General features: G+C 60.0%; 1 protein-coding gene across 20 annotated transcripts in view; it reads right to left on the bottom strand.

The window, feature by feature from the left end:
• Positions 1-2,245: 2,245 nt before the first annotated feature.
• The window catches only part of MYO18A (myosin XVIIIA), a 134,946-nt gene continuing 116,178 nt past the window's right edge, over positions 2,246-21,013 (bottom strand). For 12 of the 20 annotated variants that reach the window (XM_044993900.1, XM_044993902.1, XM_044993901.1 and 9 more), the window contains 6 exons: positions 19,648-19,833; positions 18,910-19,049; positions 17,825-17,869; positions 12,914-13,036; positions 10,290-11,689; positions 3,586-3,721 (listed from right to left, as the gene is read on the bottom strand). In XM_044993900.1, coding sequence (XP_044849835.1) covers positions 10,294-11,689; positions 12,914-13,036; positions 17,825-17,869; positions 18,910-19,049; positions 19,648-19,833 — 1,890 coding nt within the window. In that variant the 3' untranslated portion in view covers positions 3,586-3,721; positions 10,290-10,293. Of the gene's footprint in view, positions 3,722-10,289; positions 11,690-12,913; positions 13,037-17,824; positions 17,870-18,909; positions 19,050-19,647; positions 19,834-21,013 lie in introns of all 20 variants that reach the window. The other 8 variants (XM_044993909.1, XM_044993914.1, XM_044993915.1 and 5 more) reach the window with 5 other exon arrangements.

Raw genomic sequence — 21,013 nt, 5'->3', positions numbered from 1 at the left:
TGGGCAGGTGGGCCCCTGGCCTGGGAGGGGACGAGACGTGGGCAGGGGTGGGCGGCAGGGCAGTGGGGGCCCGAGAGGGGACGAGACGTGGGCAGGTGGGCGCCTGGCCTGGGGGGGGATGAGGGGAGGGCAGGGGATGAGCTCCGGCCCCGTCGGGCCCCAGGAGGACGGCCGTGCTGGGCTGAGTGAGGGCCGGCCCATTGGCCTGGAGCACAGCACCGGGGGCACCCCAGGCCTGCCCAGCCACCACCTCCCTCCCTCCGCCATGTGCCCAGCTGCTCCCCCCAGCTCCACCTGCCCCTCGCCTGCCCGTTCCCCTGCGGCCAGGAGGGAGCTCTGCTTCTGGCTGAAGCACTGGGAGGGCGCAGGGCTGCGGTGGAGCTGGCTGCCCTCGGCCAGCAGCTCTCGTGTGTCACGTAGCAAATATTCAGCACATTTTTTCTCCCAAGCATCCTGCAAAGGCGCCAAGCCATAAATCAGGCGTGTGCTCGGCCGGGAGGGAACACACTGTGCGCCGTGTTCCTGGGGAGGGGTCGGCCAATTACCCCTTTAAGATGCCCAAGCTGACTCCAAGCAGCGGCACGAGCCCTGCCCCGGCTGGTGAGCACAGACCGGCCCCAGCGCGGCGCTCCCAGGGCTCACCCCCACCGATAGACCAGAGGCCGGGCCCCAGGTCTCCCTTCCCCCCTCTGCCACCTTTCAGTCCTGAGTCACGGGATGCAGCCCAGCTGGGGCCGGTGCCAGCCAGAGCCAGAGCCAGGGTTTGCCTGCACAGGCCTCGACCTCCAGCAACGGCGCTACCAGGGACACCACGACACGCAGCACTTCACATGCCCCAGGGCTGAGGCCAGCAGCCGTGCCTGGCGGTAGTGAAGCCAGCGCCCACCGCTGCTGGTGACAGACACCCGGCCTGCGTCACGGCGAACGCCCAGCCCCCAACAGGAGCACGGGGATTATGGACTCACTGGAGAGTCACGGCAAAGCAGGGCCTGGCCCGCGGGCGTTCAGGCCTGGCCCAGCGCTATTGTTTCTGCAGGGTGTTTGCCTGGTTCCCACCTCGGCAGGGATGGACGGGGGTGAGGCCGCCCGCGCAGGGCATCGGTGCTGGCGCAGCCGGGGGTGGGAGGGACCCGTTGTGTAGGGGAACTGAGGGGGGCAGAGAGGCAGGCAAAGGCCACAGCTGTGATGGTGAGAGGGGCACAAGGCCCTGACTGAAGGGCCGAAGCCCTGGCCAAGTGGGCCTGGCTCGTGCACGGGCCAGAGGCTGGGGCTTCACTGCTGGGTCCCTGAGCCGCGCGGGCTGCTCACACCGGGAGCTGATTACGCTGAGCAGCAGCCAGGTGGGTCAGCCCGCGGCGCCCGAGCGCTTGGCATGCACCATCTGCTCCAAACAAGCCGAGATTTGTGGCTGAGATTTCCTGCCCATTCCTTGGGCACCTCTTCTCCTGCAGCACCTGGCACTTGAAACACAGCGAGCCCCACTCAGCCTGGCCCTGGCTCCTCTCCCCAGCGACAGCCGGCGGGCCGGGGATGCCAGCCCGGAGCAGGGCGCAGCTGCACTGACAGCTGTAGGGGTTGGAGTGGCAGGGCTCCAGCACAGGGCTGCTGTTCAGGATGGGCTAAGGGGGCCTCCGGGAACAGGAGTGAGTGGGAGGCAAAGCTCCAGGACAGTCACAGCTCAGCCAGAGCCTGTGCTGCCCCTGGCCACCCACCCCCAGCCTCAGCAGCTCCCGGCCCGCCCCAGCGAGCTCTAACAGCCGAGCGGCTCTGCCCTGGCTCGGGGGGACGCCAGCCCCCTCTCTAGCTGCTGGGAGCGAACACGCCCGACCCTGCACTTAGCATCCGACTGCTGGGTGACCTGAGAACAAAGACACGAGCCTGCACCGCAGCCAAGGCTCACCCCACAACGAAAGCCCAGGACCAGGCCTGGGGGTGGGGTGGGGAGGGAGCGCGGAGCCGCCACACAGGATGGCAGCCCGGAAGTTGGTTCATGAACAGTCGCATTCTGTTATAGGCGTAGGGGGGATGATGGGCTGCTTGCCACGCTGGGTTAACTCAAATCACTGCACCTCCCATCCCTCCCCAGACGCTTTGCCCCGCAGGCTCCACGCCCCGTGCAGCTTTCGCACTGCTGCCCCGCAGGAAAACCACCACTTCCTGTCCGAGTGCTGCCCCAGCACCCAGCACCCACCTCGACTCCCTTCCCCCTGCTGCAACAAACAACCCGAGGGGAGGAGCCGGCGTCACCAGCCATAAATGACATTTAATATTTAAACGGACAGGAAAAGACGCACAGCCGAACTAGTGCAAACCAGACAGGCAGGGCCGGGCAGCTCCAGTGTCCAGTCCAGCCGCTGAGAAGTTAGCAGAGATGACCGGGCCCACGGCTGGCTCTAGGGACTCAGTCCTGGAGGGAGATAAGCCGCTTCCTTGGCATTGACGAGGGCAGTGGAGTCAGTAAGGGGGGCAGCTGCGGAGAAGAGCCCTGACACTCCCAGGTGAGCAGATGCAGTTATTCTGGATCTCCAGCCCCCTGTGACCAGAGGGGGCGCTGTGGAGCTCCTGCCCACAGGCTCAGCAGACAGTGCAGGTGTGAATGAATGTGCGTGTGCTGTGCAGCGCCTGCCCACGTATACTCTCCAGACACCGTGTGCGTGCATGTGCACATGCGTGTGGACAGAGGCAGGGGTACATCTTATTTCAAGGATACTTTAAACAAAACTGTGTGCTAGGCACCAGCCCCTGGAAAAAGAAATGACCCAAAATCAATTGCCGTGCCTGGGAAAGAGAAAACCATGTGCAAGGAAACCCCACATGCAGCAGCAGAGTGAGCGTGAGTGTGCGAGATGCACACCCAGGCGTGCCTGGACTGTGCTGTCACACACAGATCCCTGGGAAACCAGCTTCATTCTTCGCTGGGTTTTTTAAGCCAGGTAAGAAAGCGTCCCCTTTGGCTCAGCTGAACGGGAAGGAGTGAGGGTGGAAACGGGGGCTGCCAGGGCCCCTCCCGTCAGGGCCAGACACACATGGGCGGGAGGGGGGGGTGAGTTATAACATAAAAAGACAGCAGGCACCGAGGAGGAAAAACGCCCCTGAAGACCAGCTCAGCTTCCTCTCCACTGAGAATGGAGCAGTGCCCAGGCTGGAGCAGCTTGGGGGTCGCACTGAGGGGGGGGCAGGCTGGCAGGAGCTCGGGGAAGGAACACTGACCAGCCCCACAATGCACAGTCCGGTCCGGGGGCGCCAGCTCACCCCATCCTAGGGGACTGCAGCCGCTGCTGGCCAGCCTGGCTGGTGCCCCGCCCGCGCGGACAGGCCTGCGTTCGCTCTGAGGGAGGGGTCGGAGAAGAGGGCTTTACATTAACATTTTCCACCATGCAGGAAACACGGGGTGCACACAAGACAATCTGTAAACGCAGCATTTCCCAGGCAAGGCGCTTGTCGAGGGGCCGCCAGGACTCTCTGGAGGCCAGTCGCAGGGTCGCCGAGGCCTGGCATGGGCTGGCTCACGGATCTGCGGCAGAGTATTTCTGAGGCTGTGGAAAATGCGTCCCTCCAGGCAGCCTCCCGGGGCTATGCTGAGGTCTCGGCTGGCTTGCTCTCTGGGTCGCTGTCACTCAGGCAGCCCCTGGAGGGGTACCTGGGCCTGGGCATGCTTTCCAAAGGGGCTCGCTCCTCCTCTGATTTGTCGCAGGCCAACGCTCGGCGGTAGCCTGGGGGGCTGCACGCAGGGAACAAGGCAGTTAGCAAACAGCCAGGGAAGAGCAGACATCACCTCGGGAGCCGCAGGTCAGACCCTGCCTTGGGCAGCAGGGCTCCCCCCCACCCCCACCCCCAAACCTCAACATGGGCAGCAGGGAGGCTGCCTGGCCATGCTGTGGGGAAGTGGGTTGGTGGGGCAGGCACACGAGGGCTCTTACCCTGGGAGGGGGGGCTCAGAGGAGCCGGTCCCCAGGTTTTCCCCAGCCCCATTCAGGAATGAGAAGGCCCCTGCCAGCAGAGGGGGCCAAAGGGGGCAATTGCCCAGGGCTCCGGGTGATTTAAAAGGTCCTGGGGGCCCCCAGCTGCCACCGTTGCTGCAGTAGCAGTGGCCGGGCGCCCCGGGACATTTTAAATCACCCGGGCGGGCCGCAGGGCGGCTGGGGAAGTCGGTGGCTGCCACGCGCCGCCCCTGCAAGGCAACGCCTCCTCTCCACCGCGGGCCCCAGCGCCAGGCAGGTAGGGCTGGGGGGGCCCCGGGGGATGGCACCGCTCTGTGCTCCCAAGTTTCCGCTGTTCTGCCCCCTAGGACTGTGCTGGGAGGGGGATCCCTGCTCTGTGCTGGCTCAGTAGGGCTGGTGAGTGCAGCCAGGGGGCAGGGCATGGGAGGGGGTCTGTGTGGCGTGCTGGGCAGTGATGGGGCTGTGGGTGGGGGGGGTCAGCATAGCGGGTCTGGGGGAGGCTGGGCATAGGGAGTTGGAGGGTGCTGGGTGGGGGGGCTGTGTGACGCGGCATGGGCCCACCCCCAGAGGGGAAGGGGCCCTCTGGCAGCAGAGGGCTGGGTGGGTCAGTGTGCGTCTCCCGGCTTAGTGCGCTAATATCCTGTGCTGATGGCCAACCGAGCTCGCAGGCATCCGAACTCCCTGGCGCAGCTCTGCTCCTGTACGCAGGCTCTTGGGATTGGTCTCTGCCTCAGTTTCCCAGTTGCACTCAGGGGTACCAGCCATGGGGTGAGGAGTAACTAACATTTGCAAAGGGCTTTAGACCTCAGATCAAAGGGACTCCAGGGAGACCGAGCCTTACTACTGGGCCCCAACATTTACTGGGCACAGGGACACACCTCGGAACAGCACCAGCAGCCCTGCCACGGCTAAGCAGTGCTGCCATCACATGTCCTTGTGAGCATCCTACAGCGACAACAGCAAATACGCCCAGGGATCTCGCACTGCTGCACTGCCATCTCTCCTCCAGTACTCCACACAGGACCGAGATACCAGCAGTGCTATATCGGGGCTACCCAGACCCTGCTCTGAGATGGGCCCGTTTTATAGATTGAGAAACAGGCAGAAAGGGGGGATGGACTTGCATCCAAGAGCTTTAAAAGAGCTGGCTGAGAAGCTTGCTGGATTTTGGATTTTCAATAAGTCCTGGAGCACTGGGGAAGTGTCCAGAAAATGGAAGAAAGCAATTTTTTAAAAGAGTAAATGGGATGACCAGGGTCATTATAGGCCTGTCAACCTGACATCGATCCCGGGCAAGATAATGGAGCCCCTGACACAGCACTTGATTAATGAAGAATTCAAGGAGGGTAATATAATTAATTATATGGAAAACAGGCCTGCTCAAACTAATTGGATATCTCTTTCTGACATGAGTACAAGTTTGGCTGATAAAGGTCATATGTTGACGTCATATACGTAGATTCTCTAAGGTGTTTGGTTTGGTACTGCACCAGAAAGCTATCAAATTAAGATGGCACAGGTTACATAGATTAAAAGCTGGCTACCTGACAGGCCTCGAACTACAATTTGAAATGGGGAATCGTCATCGAGCGGGTGAGTTTTTAGTGGGGTCCTGCTGGGATCAGTTTTAGGCCTGTGCTGTTTAACATTTTTATCAATAGAAAACATAAAATCATCACCGATAAAGTTTGCAGATGACACAAAAAGTGGGGGAGTGTAATGAGGAGGCCAGGTCTCCGATGCAGAGCGATCTGGCGCACCTGGTAAGCTGGATGCATGCAGACAATGGGCTGTACTATGTCTAACTGTCAATGAATACACCTAGCGGCAAAGGTGGCAGGCCATATTTACAGGATGGGGGACTCGGAAAAGGACGTAGGGGTTGTGATGGAGAATCCGCTGGTTGTGGCCAAAACAGCTACTGCGACCCTTGGATATATGAAGAGGGGACTCTCCAGTCTTGCTGCTGGACTCCCGTGGCCAGTTCTGGGGCCTGGAATTCCAGAAGGATGTTGATAAGCGGGAGAAGGTTCAGAGAAGCAGCACAGGAATGATGGAAGGATTAGAAACCTGCCTTACAATGCTGAGAGGAGCTCAGTCTATGTAGCTGGACATGGATGATTTGTTTAATCTACAGGTGCCTACACGGGGAACAAACATTGGATACTGGGCTGTTAAGCCAAGCAGAGGCAGGTCTAACAGGGTCCAATGGCTGGAACCTGAAGCTAAACGAAGACTGGCAGTAAGGCGTAAATTTGTACCGGTGAGAGGAATTAACCACTGGGACAATTTACCCAGGGGTGGGGCAGGGCTGGGGGGAGGAAGAATTCTCCATTCCTGACCATTTTAAAATCCCGACTGGATGTTTTTCTTGCGGCTCTGCCTTAGGAATCTCGTTGGGGCAGGTCAGACTACACGATCACAGCGCTCCCTTCTGGCCAGGGAATCCATGAACTCCCCAAGAACACCCAGCAGATCAGCAGCAGGAGTTCCTGGCTCCAGCTGGGCCTTCTGCTGGACAGAGACACAGGGATGGCCGCTCCCATTGGAATGCAGGGGCAAGGAGGAGACGTTTCAAGTTTCTGTTGTTCCCAAAAGCTGGTTTTGTGTGTGTGTGTGGGGGGGGGGAGGGGGAGTGTTTTTTTAAGTACTAGCATTCAGCTCCGGATAATTGGGAGAGTTGTGCATTGACATGGAGGCTGCATTCCCCCAGGACCGCCTCTGCCACAGCAGACTGTCAACCTGGCAGCTTTCTTTACGAGGGCTCATTATTCTTTTTTATTATTTTTAAGACATTTTCAGACCATCTGGAGAGATTTACTCTCCCCTGGAGTTAGCAGAGCTAAGCAAGTAATCAGCAACAAATCATGCATTTGTTGAATTGCACCTCTATCTGCTCAGGAAGCGTTTGCGAGAAGACTGTGAAATTGCAGAATTTGTTCATTATTTAAAGTTTTGTACCTATTTTTTCCCTGTGAAAAGAAATTGCAAACGAGAAAATTCACTATTTGAATTTTGAACTTTGCGCTGGGTAGCAGTTACTTAGGTCATGTTGGACCATTTCAGTTTCCTGATTGGATAACTGTTACTAAGCAACAGCGCAAATTTTAAATAAGGGCTTTGCCATCAGCAAATATTCACACTTGAAATTTGCTTCCTGTGAGCGTCTGTGCTAGAGAAACTGGTCCGCTGGAGGGTCTGTGGGGTGAGCACGCCGACAAACCCAACCTCATATTCCCATCCAACATCTACAAACGTTTCCCGGCCTATTCGCCCAGCTCCGGGAATCCAGCGCAGCCACCCAGTCCAGGTGGCCTGGGGAAGCTCACAAGTGGATTTCATTTCTATTCAAGGAACAGCAACAGGAAGGTGTGAGGCTACATTATCCGTCACTGCCCGTTAATCTGTGCTGCTCACCAGTCATCACCCCTTCCCCTCACCTTCACCAGCCTGCGCCTTCCCCCACTTGCATCGCCTCTTAGCGCAGCCACTGAGTCAAACCCTGTCACGCCAGCCTTGGCCAGACAAGAGAAACGGCCCCCACTCTGGGAACTGCCGGCTCCATTGCTGTTATGGCAGCTCCGGCGTCACACACGTTACAAACAAGCAGCGCGGCAGCCCCAGCTGCAGGGGATTGTTCCAGCAATTGAACACTTTAAAAGAATTGTTTAAAAAGCTTCTTTCCTTCTCAGATAATTCTCCCATTCAAAGCTGTCGGAAACAATTTAATACACAAATAAATTCCTGCTAGAAAAAAACCTGGCCCTGACCACAGTCGCTTCCCTTCCCCCTCCCTGCACTGCCTTCCCAGAGCTGCCGTTCCTGACTGGCCTCTCCTGCAGATCTCGAACCTAGCCCCCGGGGGCTGTCGACCGTGGGCTCCTGGGGCATGATCCTGGGACCATTCGGCACTCCCCGAGCCCAGCCGCTTCCGGCTCATCCCTCCACATCTCCCACGCAACTGCCTGCTTAAGAAAGAACCCAAAAGTGACCAGAGCTACAGAACAAGGCCCTGGCTCCTCCAGGGAGCCCAGCCAGTCAGCCAGAGCCTGGTTGCCCCAACTCAGAGCAGTGCCCCACTCCTGCACCATGCCATATGGACCTGTGCGGGGGGTGGGGGGATGTCTATTTCTAGATCACTCGCTGCCCCATAAATCCCAGAACGGTCAGGGCATGGGGATGGCATTGGGGGCTACACAGAGGAGGGCAAGTGACGACTTCTAGCCCTCGGGGAATGCCCAGGACCCCATGGCACTGCCTGCTTTCCGTGCGCAGCACCACACCGGCTTTGCTCATGGGACGTCTGGGGAGAACCACATGGCCCCATCCCCAGCGGGAGGAATTCACGCAAAGTTTTCCATTTCCAGGGCAGGGCCTGGAGCCCAGCGCCACCTCGCCCTTGGAGTGCCTCTGGCCCAGGATCAGTGCTGCTCACTAAGCTGCAGTCACACACGGCTGCCCCCCTCCGCCGCACAACACACCCCCTGCAACGGCCCTGTGCAGGGGGCTCCCTGCATGCACATGCCATTCTGCTGTAGGCTTCCGGTCTCGTCCCCACCCTTCGCAAGCCCACAGTCCCCGCGCAATCTAGCCCATCGTCCGGGGTGCTGGGAGGGAGGACAAGCCCGTCGGTGTGCACGAGTAACATCCCCGGCTCAGGTGGAAACTCAGCAGCAGCAATCCCATGGCAAGCACCCCTGGCTCACGGTGGTCAAATCACCCCCCAGTAAACCACTCTGCCTGGGGGGAAGAGTCTGCGAAAGGGGGCTGGGAACCAGCCCCCGGAGCCAGCTCCTCCTTACAGAGCTGAGATGACAGGCACCAGCTTGATTGGAGCAGCACTGCATGCTGGGATGTGTAGTCTCTGCTGGCCACTCTCCGTATCGGAGCTGATGGTAGCTGCAGCTGGTTCTGCTTTACGCAGAGATGGCTCTGAACCGGCACCCTTGAGCTGAACACCCCTGAACTCTGGGAAGCCTGCACTGTCCCATCTTGGTAACAAGCAGCCTTGTCTCTCACCACGTGGTGGAGGCGCAGTGCATGACATTACACAGCACAGTCAGTGTGGGAGCTTGAGAGAACCACTGGCTCTGTGTCCAGCTGCCTCATCTCTAAGGGTGCCAAGGATCCCTCAGCTGGGGCCAGTGTGGGTGCTGCTGGCTCGGAGTTAAAACACCTCAGAAGCAGCCAGTGTGCTCAGGGCTTCCGACAGGCCAGCAGGGAGAGAGCAAGAGGGCAGGGTGTGATGACATCTGATGATTTCCATGGCCTTTTAAAGTTTGCCCCTGAGAATGCAGAGGCTCTGCAGCGATGGGGTGTGGGAGCTGTTCATGCCACGGCAGGTTTATTCTGGCAGCACATGCTCCTCGTTAGGGCCTTTTTAAATACAGACTGATGCTCGTCTTTCCCACAGTAACTAATCCCCGGTCTGAACCGGGAGCGGGGGATCCTGCAATGCACTGTGACCCATTAATTTCAGGAGAAATAAATACAGCCGCATACTTAACAGTTTCTGAAAGGCCGGGAGGGATTAGTGCTTCTCAGTGTCCTGCGCGCGCCAGCCGCTAATCTCTGGAAGGGATACACTAGCAGAAAAAAGCCGCCTGCATTGACAAACCCTTTGTGACTATTGCCAGCGCTCTGCGCTCCTGCTGTCTTTGCCTGGGCTGCATTGTCACAGGAGTGTACGAAAGCCAAAGGCAGGCCCCACACCTCACCCCACAGCGAGTTACACGGGGTTGAGCCCTACGCTGCAGCAGCTGGAGCTGCATCCTTCTCCAGCAGGTTTCCAAACGGGCCAGTCGCTGCCAAGCGGCAGCACCGGCCAACCCCCCCAGCAGTGATGTGGCCTCATGCTGAACATAGGCAGCTTCAATGCAGCAGTGGGGAGGAGGGGGCTGACGAAGGGGGGCCCATGCCAGGCTCAGCCCTGGCAGGGTTAGTAATTCAGGGCCTGCAAACCCCAGAGTGCTTTGCCAGCGTCTGCAGCGTGGTGAGCCCCAATGCGCACTGGCATATCCCTCTCTGAGCAGTGCCGGGCTGGCCGGATTACAGCCCCCCCGCCCCCCATGGTAAATCAGCAGCTGATCCCTCCTGCCCAAGGCCATTAGGGTTTCCCAGCATGATTGATTGATCTGGAGTAGCCGGCTTAGCTGGGCTCTATCCCACAGAGTGGCTGGGGCAGCGGGGGGCTGGTGGGGCAGCGAGTTCAGAGGCATTCCCCGAGCTGGAGCCATGCTGCCCAGCTGGGCGGGGGTGAGGGGTTAGGGGCAGCGAGGAGTGCAGGGTGGCGGGTTAGTGGCACCCAGGCATGCTGGCATGCTGCACTGCACACCACTCAGCACCTACTGCCTTAGTCGCTCTCGGGCCGGTAGAGGTATTTCATCATCAGGCTGTCCACCTGCTTCTTCCGCTGCTTCTCCTCCTTCCTCAGGCGCTTGCTCGATTTCTCCGCGTCCCTCCCCGCCACGGCTCCCTCCCCTTCGGAGGCTGGGCTCCTCTTGGGGCCCTTCTTGACGCTGGAGCTGCTGTGGTAGGAGCTGGACGAGGAGTCCGAGGAGGACTCCGAATCCGAAGGCAGCTGCTTCTTCTTGGACTTCTTCTTGGACTTCTTCTTGGCGTGTTTCCTGGCGCTCTTCTGGCGCTCCTCCTCCTCCGAGGAGTCCTCTTCGGAGCTGCTGCTGCTCCTCGGGCCCCTGCGGCGGCGCGGCCGGGAGCAGTCCAAGGCCGAGGCGGAGCGGCGCAGGTTGCTGAAGGAGCGCTCCGAGCTCTCCGGCCGTGCGGCGCTCCTGGCGCTCCGCACGCTCCTCTTGTCCTCCTCCGAGTCCGGGTCCGGGTCCGGGTCCAAGCTGGAGCGCTTGAACTTGATGGGCTTGTAGTTGAGGACCTCGTTGATGGCAGCCTCCAGGTCAGGGTCCAGGTAGGAGCGGTGGCTGACGGGCCGGATGTCCGAGTCCTCCAGCTGCAGCTCGTCGGAGGCGGAGGTCCTGGGCCGGGGGGGCACGGAGAAGCTGCGCCCGAGCGAGTGCTGGCTGTACAGGGAGCGGGTGTCGCTCAGAGCCACACTAGACACGTCATCCAACTCCTCCAGCCGGCTCCTGCTCAGGCAGAGCCGGGAGTCAACCCGGCTGCCCAGGGTCGAGGTCTCCAGCCCCAGCTCTGCCCGGCGGCTCAGCGGGGGGCTGAGGGCACCAGAGACGCCAGCCAGCGGCTCGCTGAGCCGGGATGTGCTGCGCCGCAAGCTGCCCGGGCTTGAAAGCGTGAGGCTCAGTGTGGACCTGGCGTCGGCCTGGTCAGCCTCCAGCCCGTGCCGGGAGGAGGCAGTCCGGCTGGCCGGGGCGGACAGGGCAGAGGCCTGGTCAAAGTCAGCCGTGGTGACAGACCACCTCTTCTCCAGCCCCTTGCGGGCTCTGCTGCTGGCCTCCGAGAAGGCTTGTGAGATGATGGAGCCCCTGTCATCAGGGTCCTCGCTGCCCAGGGACTTCCTCCACGAGCTGACGGAGCCAGTCTCCTCCTGGCCGCTGGCTGCCGAGCTGCGCTTGGCCTTGCGGAAAGACCTTTCTGGGGAGGCCGGCCGCTCGCTCAGGGTGGAGAAGAGCGTCTCTGAGTCCCCCTGGCCACCAATAGAGTCCTTCAGGTTGAGCCGCTTCCTGTAGCTCAGGGAGCTGGTGACAGAGACCGGCCGCTCCTCGGCCTCCTTGGGCTCTCTGCCTTCCTTCCCCTCCTTGGGGGCCGAGTTCAGGGCCGGCCTGAGGAGAGCGACCAGCGGACAGCAGCAAACGGGGAGGGAGAGGGGAGAGAGAGAGCAGGTGAGGTCAGAGAGACACTCCAGGCACAGGAGAGAGGAAGGCAGCAGAGCAAACCCAGCTACATAATTTGCGTCAGTGGAAAATAGCTTTCTGGGAAATATCACGCAAATGAGGGAATTGTTCTATCCCATCGCTTTCATCCCCCTTTCAACCGTTTCATTCAATTATTTCATTGTCAGCTACCTGGAGCCGCTGCCTTTGATAGCCAGCTTCCAAGAAGGTGGAATTATCCCCAACACGAAACACTCTACGTCTGCACCGCCGAAGAAATTAAACCAATTAAGAGAAAGAGCTTTGGCTCTGTGGAGGGGGGAGAAGCCCCTGAGATCCCTGAATCCATAGCAGGAAATTGCTTTTATACCAAACCAATCTGTACTCAGCAGGTAGCTCTTTCCCCAGGAGAAGCTGCTCCAACCCGCTTCTGCTGGCCCCCGTGCCAGGCCCACCCAGCCCCACGGATGCTCCCGAGGCACAAGGAAAAGCCACGGACAAGGCCCTGCTCACAGCAATCCCACCTGCTGAGTGAACCAAGGGGCAGAGCAGCGGGAGCCGGGGGCTCGGTTGTGGCTCCAGCGCTTCCAGCTCCGATGTCTTTGCTACCTTCTGATTTGTATTTTTGAAATTCAATGCGCTTAGTTGCCATAGCAATGAGTGCTCTATCCAGAGATCAATACACACTCCCCGTGGGGCCCCGGGGCTTGGCCTCTCAGGGGTACAAAGCAGGAGAAGCTGGATACTTTTACTGCTCTGCCCACCAGCATCACGCCAGCCACCGGCCCCTGGCACGGAACCCACGGCTCCTGGCCAGCTGTGGGAGCCATCACTGCAGGCCCAGCCCCGACTGGCCACTGTTCTCTGCAGGCAGCACGTGGCTGCTGGGGTGCACCCTTCTGGATGGCACAGCTGCTCCGGAACAGGCCAGGCTGAGCCCTGGCGAACCCTGCACCCCAACGGCAGTTCGGCTCGACCCTGCCCCTCTTGTGCGGGGCTCTGCCTGGCAAGCGACTGCTCTGTCTCCCGCTTGAGTGACGGAGACCAGCTCCCTCCCCCACGGGGCTGCTGAGCCGGGGTCCCCGGAAGGGAAGCGCCGTGAGAGCTGCCTGGGGGACAGCCCCCGTCCCAGGCAAGTGGCTGTTTCCCCAGGGACGCTGACCCCACACTGACCTGGAGCTCTTCCAGCTGCCGTCATCAGAGACTGCTTTAGAGGAGCCTTTGTTCCTGGAGAGCCACGATTTCACTCCATCCACGCGGTCCTCCAGCTCCGAGTCCACGTCTGAGTCCCCCTCGCTGCCAGAGGGAGAGATCCGGGCGGGAGAGATTAGCGCCTGAGGCAGGCAGCCTGGCTCCCCATGCAGCTACATGCTCCTGCCAAGCGGGGTCTGAGTGTGCCGCCCTACGGACCAGGACACGCTGACGCAGGCTCACCTGGCATCTCAGAGCCTCCCGCTGGCAGGCCCGCCCGAGTCCCGTCCCACTGCCCGGGCAGCCCTGCGCGCCCCCAGGAGAACGTTCCCGGCTCAGCCCGGAAGGGGAAGGTGCAAACTTCTCACTGGGCTCCCAATCCCTCGATGTGGGGCAGGACCTGGCAAACGTGCAGCCACCTCTTGGGGCAGGGATCCTGCCTCGGACCCCGAGTCGAGTGAATCAGTCCCGGCAAAGCCCGTCTCCCACACCTCCAGCCCGGCTGCGAGCTGGCCACGGGTGGGCAGTGCAAGCCACACTCCTCCCTAGTCACTCGTGCTGTGCTACTCAGTGACACGAGCCAGGCGGGGCCGGCTCGGCTCCCATCGACAGGTCCTGTGGCTCCATTGTAAGGACAAGCCTGTGTGTGCCAGGAACAGATGTGCCACGAATGGTGAGAACCAGGGCCCGGCTTCAGGGCACATTGGGGATTCAGCCCCCCACCCGAGAGCACGTCCCCTGCTGGGGCGCCAGGACAAATGCCCTGTGGCACGGGGCCTGGCTCTCAGGGACTGTCCCTTTCTCCACCCCACTGCAGCAGCATCCCCAGACCTAGGCATCAGCGGCTCCACATTGACTTCGCCCACCGGCCAGGCACAGCCCAAGCTGCCACGGTGCTTCGGCATGGCTGGGGGAATGTTTGCATCGACTTCAGCGAGCTCCGACGGGCTGCGGACCTGCCCTGCCCACGCTGGAAACACACCCACAGCGGCACCAACGCCGCAAATCTCCCGGCGCCAGGCCCACCTCTTGTGCGGTGGGGCAGTGCCCAGACAGGGACTGAGTGGGTGACAGAGGGATGAACAGCACCCAGGAGTCCCGGCTTCCTCTCCTGTGCCCCACCCACGAGCAAGTGCTGCCTCTGCCCGCCTCAGAGCGGCGTCAGATGCTGGCTGAGGTCCCGTTCTGTTTTCACGGTGGGATGGTCAGGGCCTGGCGCAGGGAGACTGTGGGAGGTGAGCTGGCCTTCCCAGCACTCTAGGAATGAACGCCCAGGCAGAAAGCCCAGCACCGCTCAGCAATACACAGTGCACCGAGCGCTGCTCCCCTGACATTAACCGGCTCCGCAGACCTGCAACGCACCAGCAAGAGGCCGATGGGATTCCCATTAGCAGGCAGCTCAGTGCGCTGGCTAACTGGCCATGAGGGCCCACACCTTGGACAGACACTTTTACTGACCAGTTCTTACTGCTCCAGCAATTTTACGTCTCCACAACTGTGCTCTCAATTAGACACAGGAAGTCTGTGCAAAGGGCTCGCGTTAGTTTCATTTAAATGCCACTATATTATGAACCGGCTGCGCCCTTGGATCAATCAGAGCCCTGGGCTCAGAGCCAAGGTCCCCTCTAACAGGAGACAGGCAAAGGGAACAACTCTTCAAAACACTTCCCAGAAGGCCCCTGGACCAGGCTGTGGGGCTGGGTGTGCAACGTGTGCAGGGGAGATGCTTGGCAGCACACACATCACCCTGCCATTTGGAACTCTGATCTCTGCTTCAGGCAGAGCCGGGAGCGAAACAGCAAGGGCTGCTGCAGGTCAACACCGTGATGCACCGGCAGAGCTGGGGGAGGGGTCAGGCAGGAGCCCAGGGCTGGGATTGGGGGGCACCGGCAGATCTGGGGGAGCCCAGGCTGGGATAGTGGGGGCTGCGGACTGCGTGCATGTGACAGAGAACACACACATGCCCAGGCTGCAATAGGGGATTGAGGGACACTCAGTTTCTCCAAGGGCAGCCAAACTGGGCCTCTGTTCAACGGGACCTTGTGCGATTCTTCATGCCCTGGTGCAGCTGCCCATGCACCGCCCACGGTCACTGCAAAAGCACATTGGTATGGCACCGGGACGGCTGCAACAGGAGGCTCTGAATGAACCTGGGATGCTTGAGCCGGTGGCTCCCGGAGCAGGGTCGCTAGGGCCAGCCAGCCAGGCACGCCCTGTGTTTTTAAGGTGGAGCGGTGACCCCAGCAGACTAGTCCTGCGCACGACAGGAGCCAGCCAGTGGGTTGTGCCTGCACACAGCTTCCCCCAGCGATTACACTGAGAGTGGCCTGGGAGGCAGGCTGGGATGCTTTGTATAAATTTAGAAAAATATTGTTCACCACATCCCTCACTGTGGATCTGCTGGGCTTCCCCCCAACCCAGGGGATAAATTTCCTTTCATCCGTATCAGCAGGAGAGGCCCTTCTGTGCAGAATTATGTCCCTGAATAAATAACAAAGGAAAAGCAAGAAAGAGGCTGCAGTTCTGGGAGCGACTGAAATTTCAAATCTGCAAAGAGCAGGGCGTTGGGAGGGAAATAAGTGGGCTCATTTTATAGGCCTCTGTCAAGTGCAGAATTACAGCGAGGAAGAGCGATGTTGATGTCTCTGGGTAAACAGGAGTTTAGCAGACAGAACGGAAATGACTCTGGCAGGCTGGGTGCCCAAGTGTGGCGGGCAGATTTCCAGTGGCAGGCGAGCCCCTCCGTAACGACAGAGCCGCCTGATTTATACACACACCCAAAGCAAGCCCTATCTGGCTTAAAGCAGCCAATTTATAACCACCGTTCAGAACCCTATCGATTGCCTGTAGAAAGAAGGTGCTGTATGCACTGCAAAATCTCTCTCGCCGCGTTAGAAGCAGCTCTGTATAAATCTCTGTTAATACATAACTGTTTACTGCTTTCATTAGGGTTATAGCAAGAACAACTGTATCTCTAAGTAAATCGAAACAGTATTTTCCCTCCCACCTCACTCGGCTCGATAACTCTGCCTTGGCTCCCCCAGCATTCACTGGCTGGTAAAGGGGAAGGGAGTCTCTCGGGAACCCCAGGGAACTTTGTTAGAATTGCAAGTGTGCCTGGGAACAGATATATAATGTGATCTTAAATGAGCATTTTATCTGCCTAGCCTTAGGGCCCTTCTCTGCCTGGGGCGCAATCGCACAGGGGACGGGCTATTACAGACCCGGACTATGAATTCTCCTTGTTAAATTCAAAGCAATGGACTGCACTTGATCATACAAACGTCTCCCTCCTCTGCAATATAGCGCAGGCAACGCTTGGTTATTTTCCTTAAAAACAATAAGCCCCATAAACAAACTCTGGGGGCAGCTGAGATTTTAAATCGTCGGAATTAAACTTGATGTCAAACACAATTTATGTCCAGACTAGTGTGCCATTAGTTAACTGGGATCCAAATCACAAGGGAACAAACAAACGGAGACTGAGCTGCGGAGGATATTAATTGTGTGTGACAACAAGGCTCCAGTGGCCCTCTATCACTGTTACACACTATTACATTTATCATTAGCTGTTATAGATCCTTTCACAACCAACAGCCCCTCTTGGCTCAGGAAAGAGACCTCACTGGCAAAGCCAGTCCAGAGACACCCAAGCCTCGGGTTCCAGGGGACGGCACCTGACCCCTCGTGTTCAAACCCGGGGCATGTGAAACAGAGGAAGGCCCTGCAAGGCACACACAGCCCCCCGGGCCGGGGACCCTTCCGTCGGGGCAGGGCAGCACCCAGTGGCACTCCCTCCACATGCTTCCACACTTCTCTCCTCTCCCGACAACATGGCGGAGCCTGTGAGGGACAGCGAAGCAGCCCCAAACAGGCCAGACTTTCCCAACGGCACCATTTGTGATCACTAAACCCCGGGCTTCAGGGCATCGCGGCTGGGCACCACAGGGAATCACTCACTCTCACCACACACAATTGCTCCACTGCCCAGGTGCATCATAGGGCTTTATACTTTCCTCAGAAGCATCAATTAGCAGCCAGTGCCAAAGGCAGGAGACCAGCCCAACTGCTCTGACCTAGCATGGCATCTGGAACCAGACGACCAATATCCACTCCCCACAAATCCCCACGCCCTGCCAGCTGCTGCACTGGGGCCTGCTTCCCCACTGGGGGCGCGGTTCTGGCTTTGGAGAGGTCAGGAGCCACTGAGACGGCAAAGAACTGGGGACCTTTTTTGCCATCTGTCTGTTGCCAGGCAGAACACACTGCTGCTCTGACGGGGCTTCGGGGACGGGGAGCCTGGGGGAGTGGTCACTCTGAGGGCAGGGGGCACTTGTCCTAGGTGTGCCCGGCTTTGCCTGCTGCCTTGTGAGGAGAAGGGATGAGTTATTGTCTCATCATATTCACAGGACATCCAGCTTTATAATTGATTTCCTCTCCGTTCCAGGAGCGGCTACGGAAGATGCTGCCGGGACTCCCAGGGGAGAGGTGCAGCCTGTCAGTTACGCTGGCAACGTTACCTGCGGAGCCTGGCGTGACGCGAACAGCTGCTCCAGCAGGCTGAATGCTCACAATGCAGCCCCTGGAGACTGCCAATCCCAGCATGCAACGGGGCCAGCCAGGAGCTGCAGGGGCTCGGGGCACCCCCCACCCAGTGACAGCCCCCCTCCAGCTACGGGCCTGTGCGATGCGGCTCCAGCACGGGTCCCTCGGGGCACTGAGAGGCCCCCTGCCGGCGGGGCGGGGCGGGGGGGTTAGAGGGTTAGGGCTGTGCACATGCATGGAGCGCGCTGTGGGGGCGACATGCAGGGCCCAGCGGCGGGCTCCCTCCAGGCATGCTCAGGGTTAGGAACCAGGGGTTATTTAATTGGAGAGGAGAGTTGAGATCCTCACAGTTTATTCTTTCTTTTCTGATACTTTGTCACCACGTCCTGCAAACTGAGAAGGGGGGTGGGGTGGAGGGGGACAAAGAAAATAAATGAACTTAAAGAGGCAAAACGGAAAAAACCACCCCAGAAACGAACCAGGGAGCACAGGCGGGAGGGGGTAACGAGGAGGGGTTGGCGGCCCCTAGCTCAGACAGCAGCACTGTCTCCCGCGTGGAGAGCCCACACGTGCACCACAGCTTACAGCGCGCCAGGGCTAGGACCAGCCGCCAGGTCTGCTGAGTGCTAGGCCGGAGCCCCGGCCCGGCGCCCCGCGGTTGGCACTGGGGTCGTTCACGATGCTTTCTGACGATGGTGCACGGGTGGCTGCTTGTGGTGCAGCAGGCAGTACTCAGCTGCTCCCCCTGCAGGCGTGTCCCATCATAACACCCAGCTCTTCGAGAGCATTTTCCATCCACTGCTCTCCACACACTTTCCCAAGGTCAGTGTCAATACGCCCATTTAACAGATGGGGAAACTGAGGCATAGAGGTGAAATGACTTGCCCCGAGTTCCCCAGCAGGCCAGTGGCAGAGTCCCAGTCCAGTGCTCTATCCACCAGCCACTCTCGGCAGGTGCGGACGCACCCAGCACCATAAACAAGTGCTTGCTTTGCAAGCGGCAATGTGAGGCCAAGGCGGGCTGACCAGAATCATGGCGGAATTTGTCACGGTCAGAAAGCTGGGACTCCCCAGGGACACAGGAGCGCGCTGGCTCAGCCCATCATTGCCAAGTCTCTGGGAAACAGAAGCTGCTCTCCCATTCTATGGCGAGAGGAAGCGGGAGGGAAGAGCCTGAACTGGAGCAAAGATCCAGCCCCACCAGGCCCAGAGCAGCCCTGCACCCGACCCGCCGCTATCCAGGCCCATTCAAACCCGGCCGTGCAGAGATGCATCGGTGATCGTGCTTGGGGGAACGGGGGCTGAGTGCAGCATGCCTGTGGGGGACCCACCAGCCTCGCCAAGGGGCAGCCCTGCCCCGTCTGTTAGGATGTGGGAGTTTCCCGGGCCCTGGTGGGTGGGGGGTCTCCGGCAGGGAACCGCGCGGCTCCCACCTGTTGATGAGGTCCTCGTTGTCGTCGCTCTCCATCTCGTCCTCGATGGCGGCCTGCAGGTCCCCGATCCGCTTGAACGCCAGCTTCAGGTCCGACTGCAGGCTCTGGTTGGCGGCCTCCAGGCTCTCCAGGTCCATTTCCTTGGGGAAAGCGAACCCAGTGAGCATCGGCTGCAGCCCCATGCCGCGGGGAGGCAGCCACTGCCAGCCTGGAACTGCCACCCCAGGGATGCGCTGTCACCCCACGGAGGAGCCAGGGCAGGCACAGCTGGGGCGCAGCATCCCGTCCCATCCATAGGCAGGGACCAGAGGTGTGCCCAGCATGGCACAGGGCAGTTACATCAGGGGCGGATTTGCCCCACCACCCTCGGGGCAGTTACACCAGGGGCAGATTTTCCCCCTGCCCCCCGGGTAGTTACACCAGGGGCAGATTTGCCCCCTCTCCTCTCCAGGGTAGTTACACCAGGGGTGGGTTTAGCCCAGCTCCTGTTTCTAAAGGACTGTTCTCAAGATGCCCAGCTCCCAGTTTCCCCTGCCAGGCTCTGTTTATGGGTAGGACCTACGCTAACCAGCCTATGGTTTCATAGCGATGTTTGGGGATCAGTGGCATGACCCGTCCCGGCTGGTCTCTGCTCCCAGCCCTGGGCACACCGGGCACACCATCACCTCAGCTGACAGTTCAACGGGGGTGAGGGTGGGGCTGGCTGCCCCGCCTCGCCCTCTGGCCAGGCTTCCTCACCAGCTCGTGCTTCTTGCGGCTGGCCTCGGCCTCCTTCTTGGCCAGCTCGCCCATCTCCTCCTTGCTGTCCCGCAGCTGACGCTGCAGCCGCTTGTTCTGCTCCTTCTCCCGGTTCTCAGCGGCTGCACGCTGGTCCCGCTCCTCCGTCAGCTTCTCCATGTTCTCCTTCAGGCGGCTGGCCAGGCTCTGGGGGCGCGGGGAACGGGGCACAGTCAGTTACCCCAATCCCCAGGCAGGGCAGGGAACAGAACCCGAGAATCCTGGCTCCCCTCAAGATCAGCAGGGACATTTGGGCCTTCCAGGACCAGGCCACCTCAACAGCCACCCGAGGTGTGAGCCAGTCATCAAGGCCCTGCCAAGCCACAGCGGCTCCCGGGTGCCCTGCCCAGAGCAGGGGCGGCTGAGTCCCCGCGCTGGCCCCCTCCCACGCCCACCTTCCCTCCCCGCAGCAGGTGACGGGAGACGGCAGCCCTGACAGAATCAATATTCACTCATCAAGAATAATCGCAGTGGAGAGCGGCAATTACCCAGCCCGGCTCCGGAGCGAGCGCCGCCCCGTCGCTTCCCACTGAGCGCTAATGGAACAAACGAACCCAGCGCCATGCATTTACATGAGGGAGCTGGGGCGGGGGGAGCCGCTTCCCCCGGGCGAGGGAGGGGGCAGAACAATCGCGGGGCTTTGGCGAATTGGAAAAATAGATTTAACTTTGTGTGAAGTAATTACAGCCTGTAACGCCGAGAAAAAATAGACTCCATCCTTCCCAGCAGCTGAGCCATCCGCTGCATATTTATGGCCCCGCCAGCGAGAGGGGAAGGGGGGACGGCAGGAAAACACGGCGAGGGAGAGCTGAGCGCGGGGCCTCGCCGCCTGCGAACGCAGAATATAAAGCAGGCTGCGCTGGGAGGCAGCAGCAGAGTCTATAATTTCACTAAGTCAGTGCAGGCGAAGAGCAGCACTTTGCCGCACGCCGGCTGGACGGCGAATTATTGTTATCAGCGCCCGCCGATAACCAGCCCAGGCAGGCATGGAGCCAGGCGGTCGGGGGACAGGGCCCACAGGGTGCTGACCCAGGTAACAGGCCGTGGGCAGCGGGAGGCACGGAGAGAGCTGCCTAGCCAGTGCCCCCAGTCCAGAGCTCTGCACAGGCCACTCCGGGGCAGCATCAGGAGCCCTCAGCGTCCCCGGTGGCACCATCAACCCTGCCCAAACCCACAGCACCTGCTCTGGGACAGGAGGACCTTTCGGTCCAGGCATCGCACGGACGGCATGTGCCAGGGGTGAGGACTGTGCCCCGCTGGCTGCCTGACGGTGCCCAGTGGCTGCAGCCGCAGCTGCGCCTGCTGCACAGACTGGCCAAGAGGCTCT

The sequence above is a fragment of the Mauremys mutica genome, chromosome 19 (genome assembly GCF_020497125.1).
Source record: "Mauremys mutica isolate MM-2020 ecotype Southern chromosome 19, ASM2049712v1, whole genome shotgun sequence".
Taxonomy (NCBI): domain Eukaryota; kingdom Metazoa; phylum Chordata; order Testudines; family Geoemydidae; genus Mauremys; species Mauremys mutica.
This window is presented reverse-complemented; position numbering and strand designations above follow the sequence as displayed.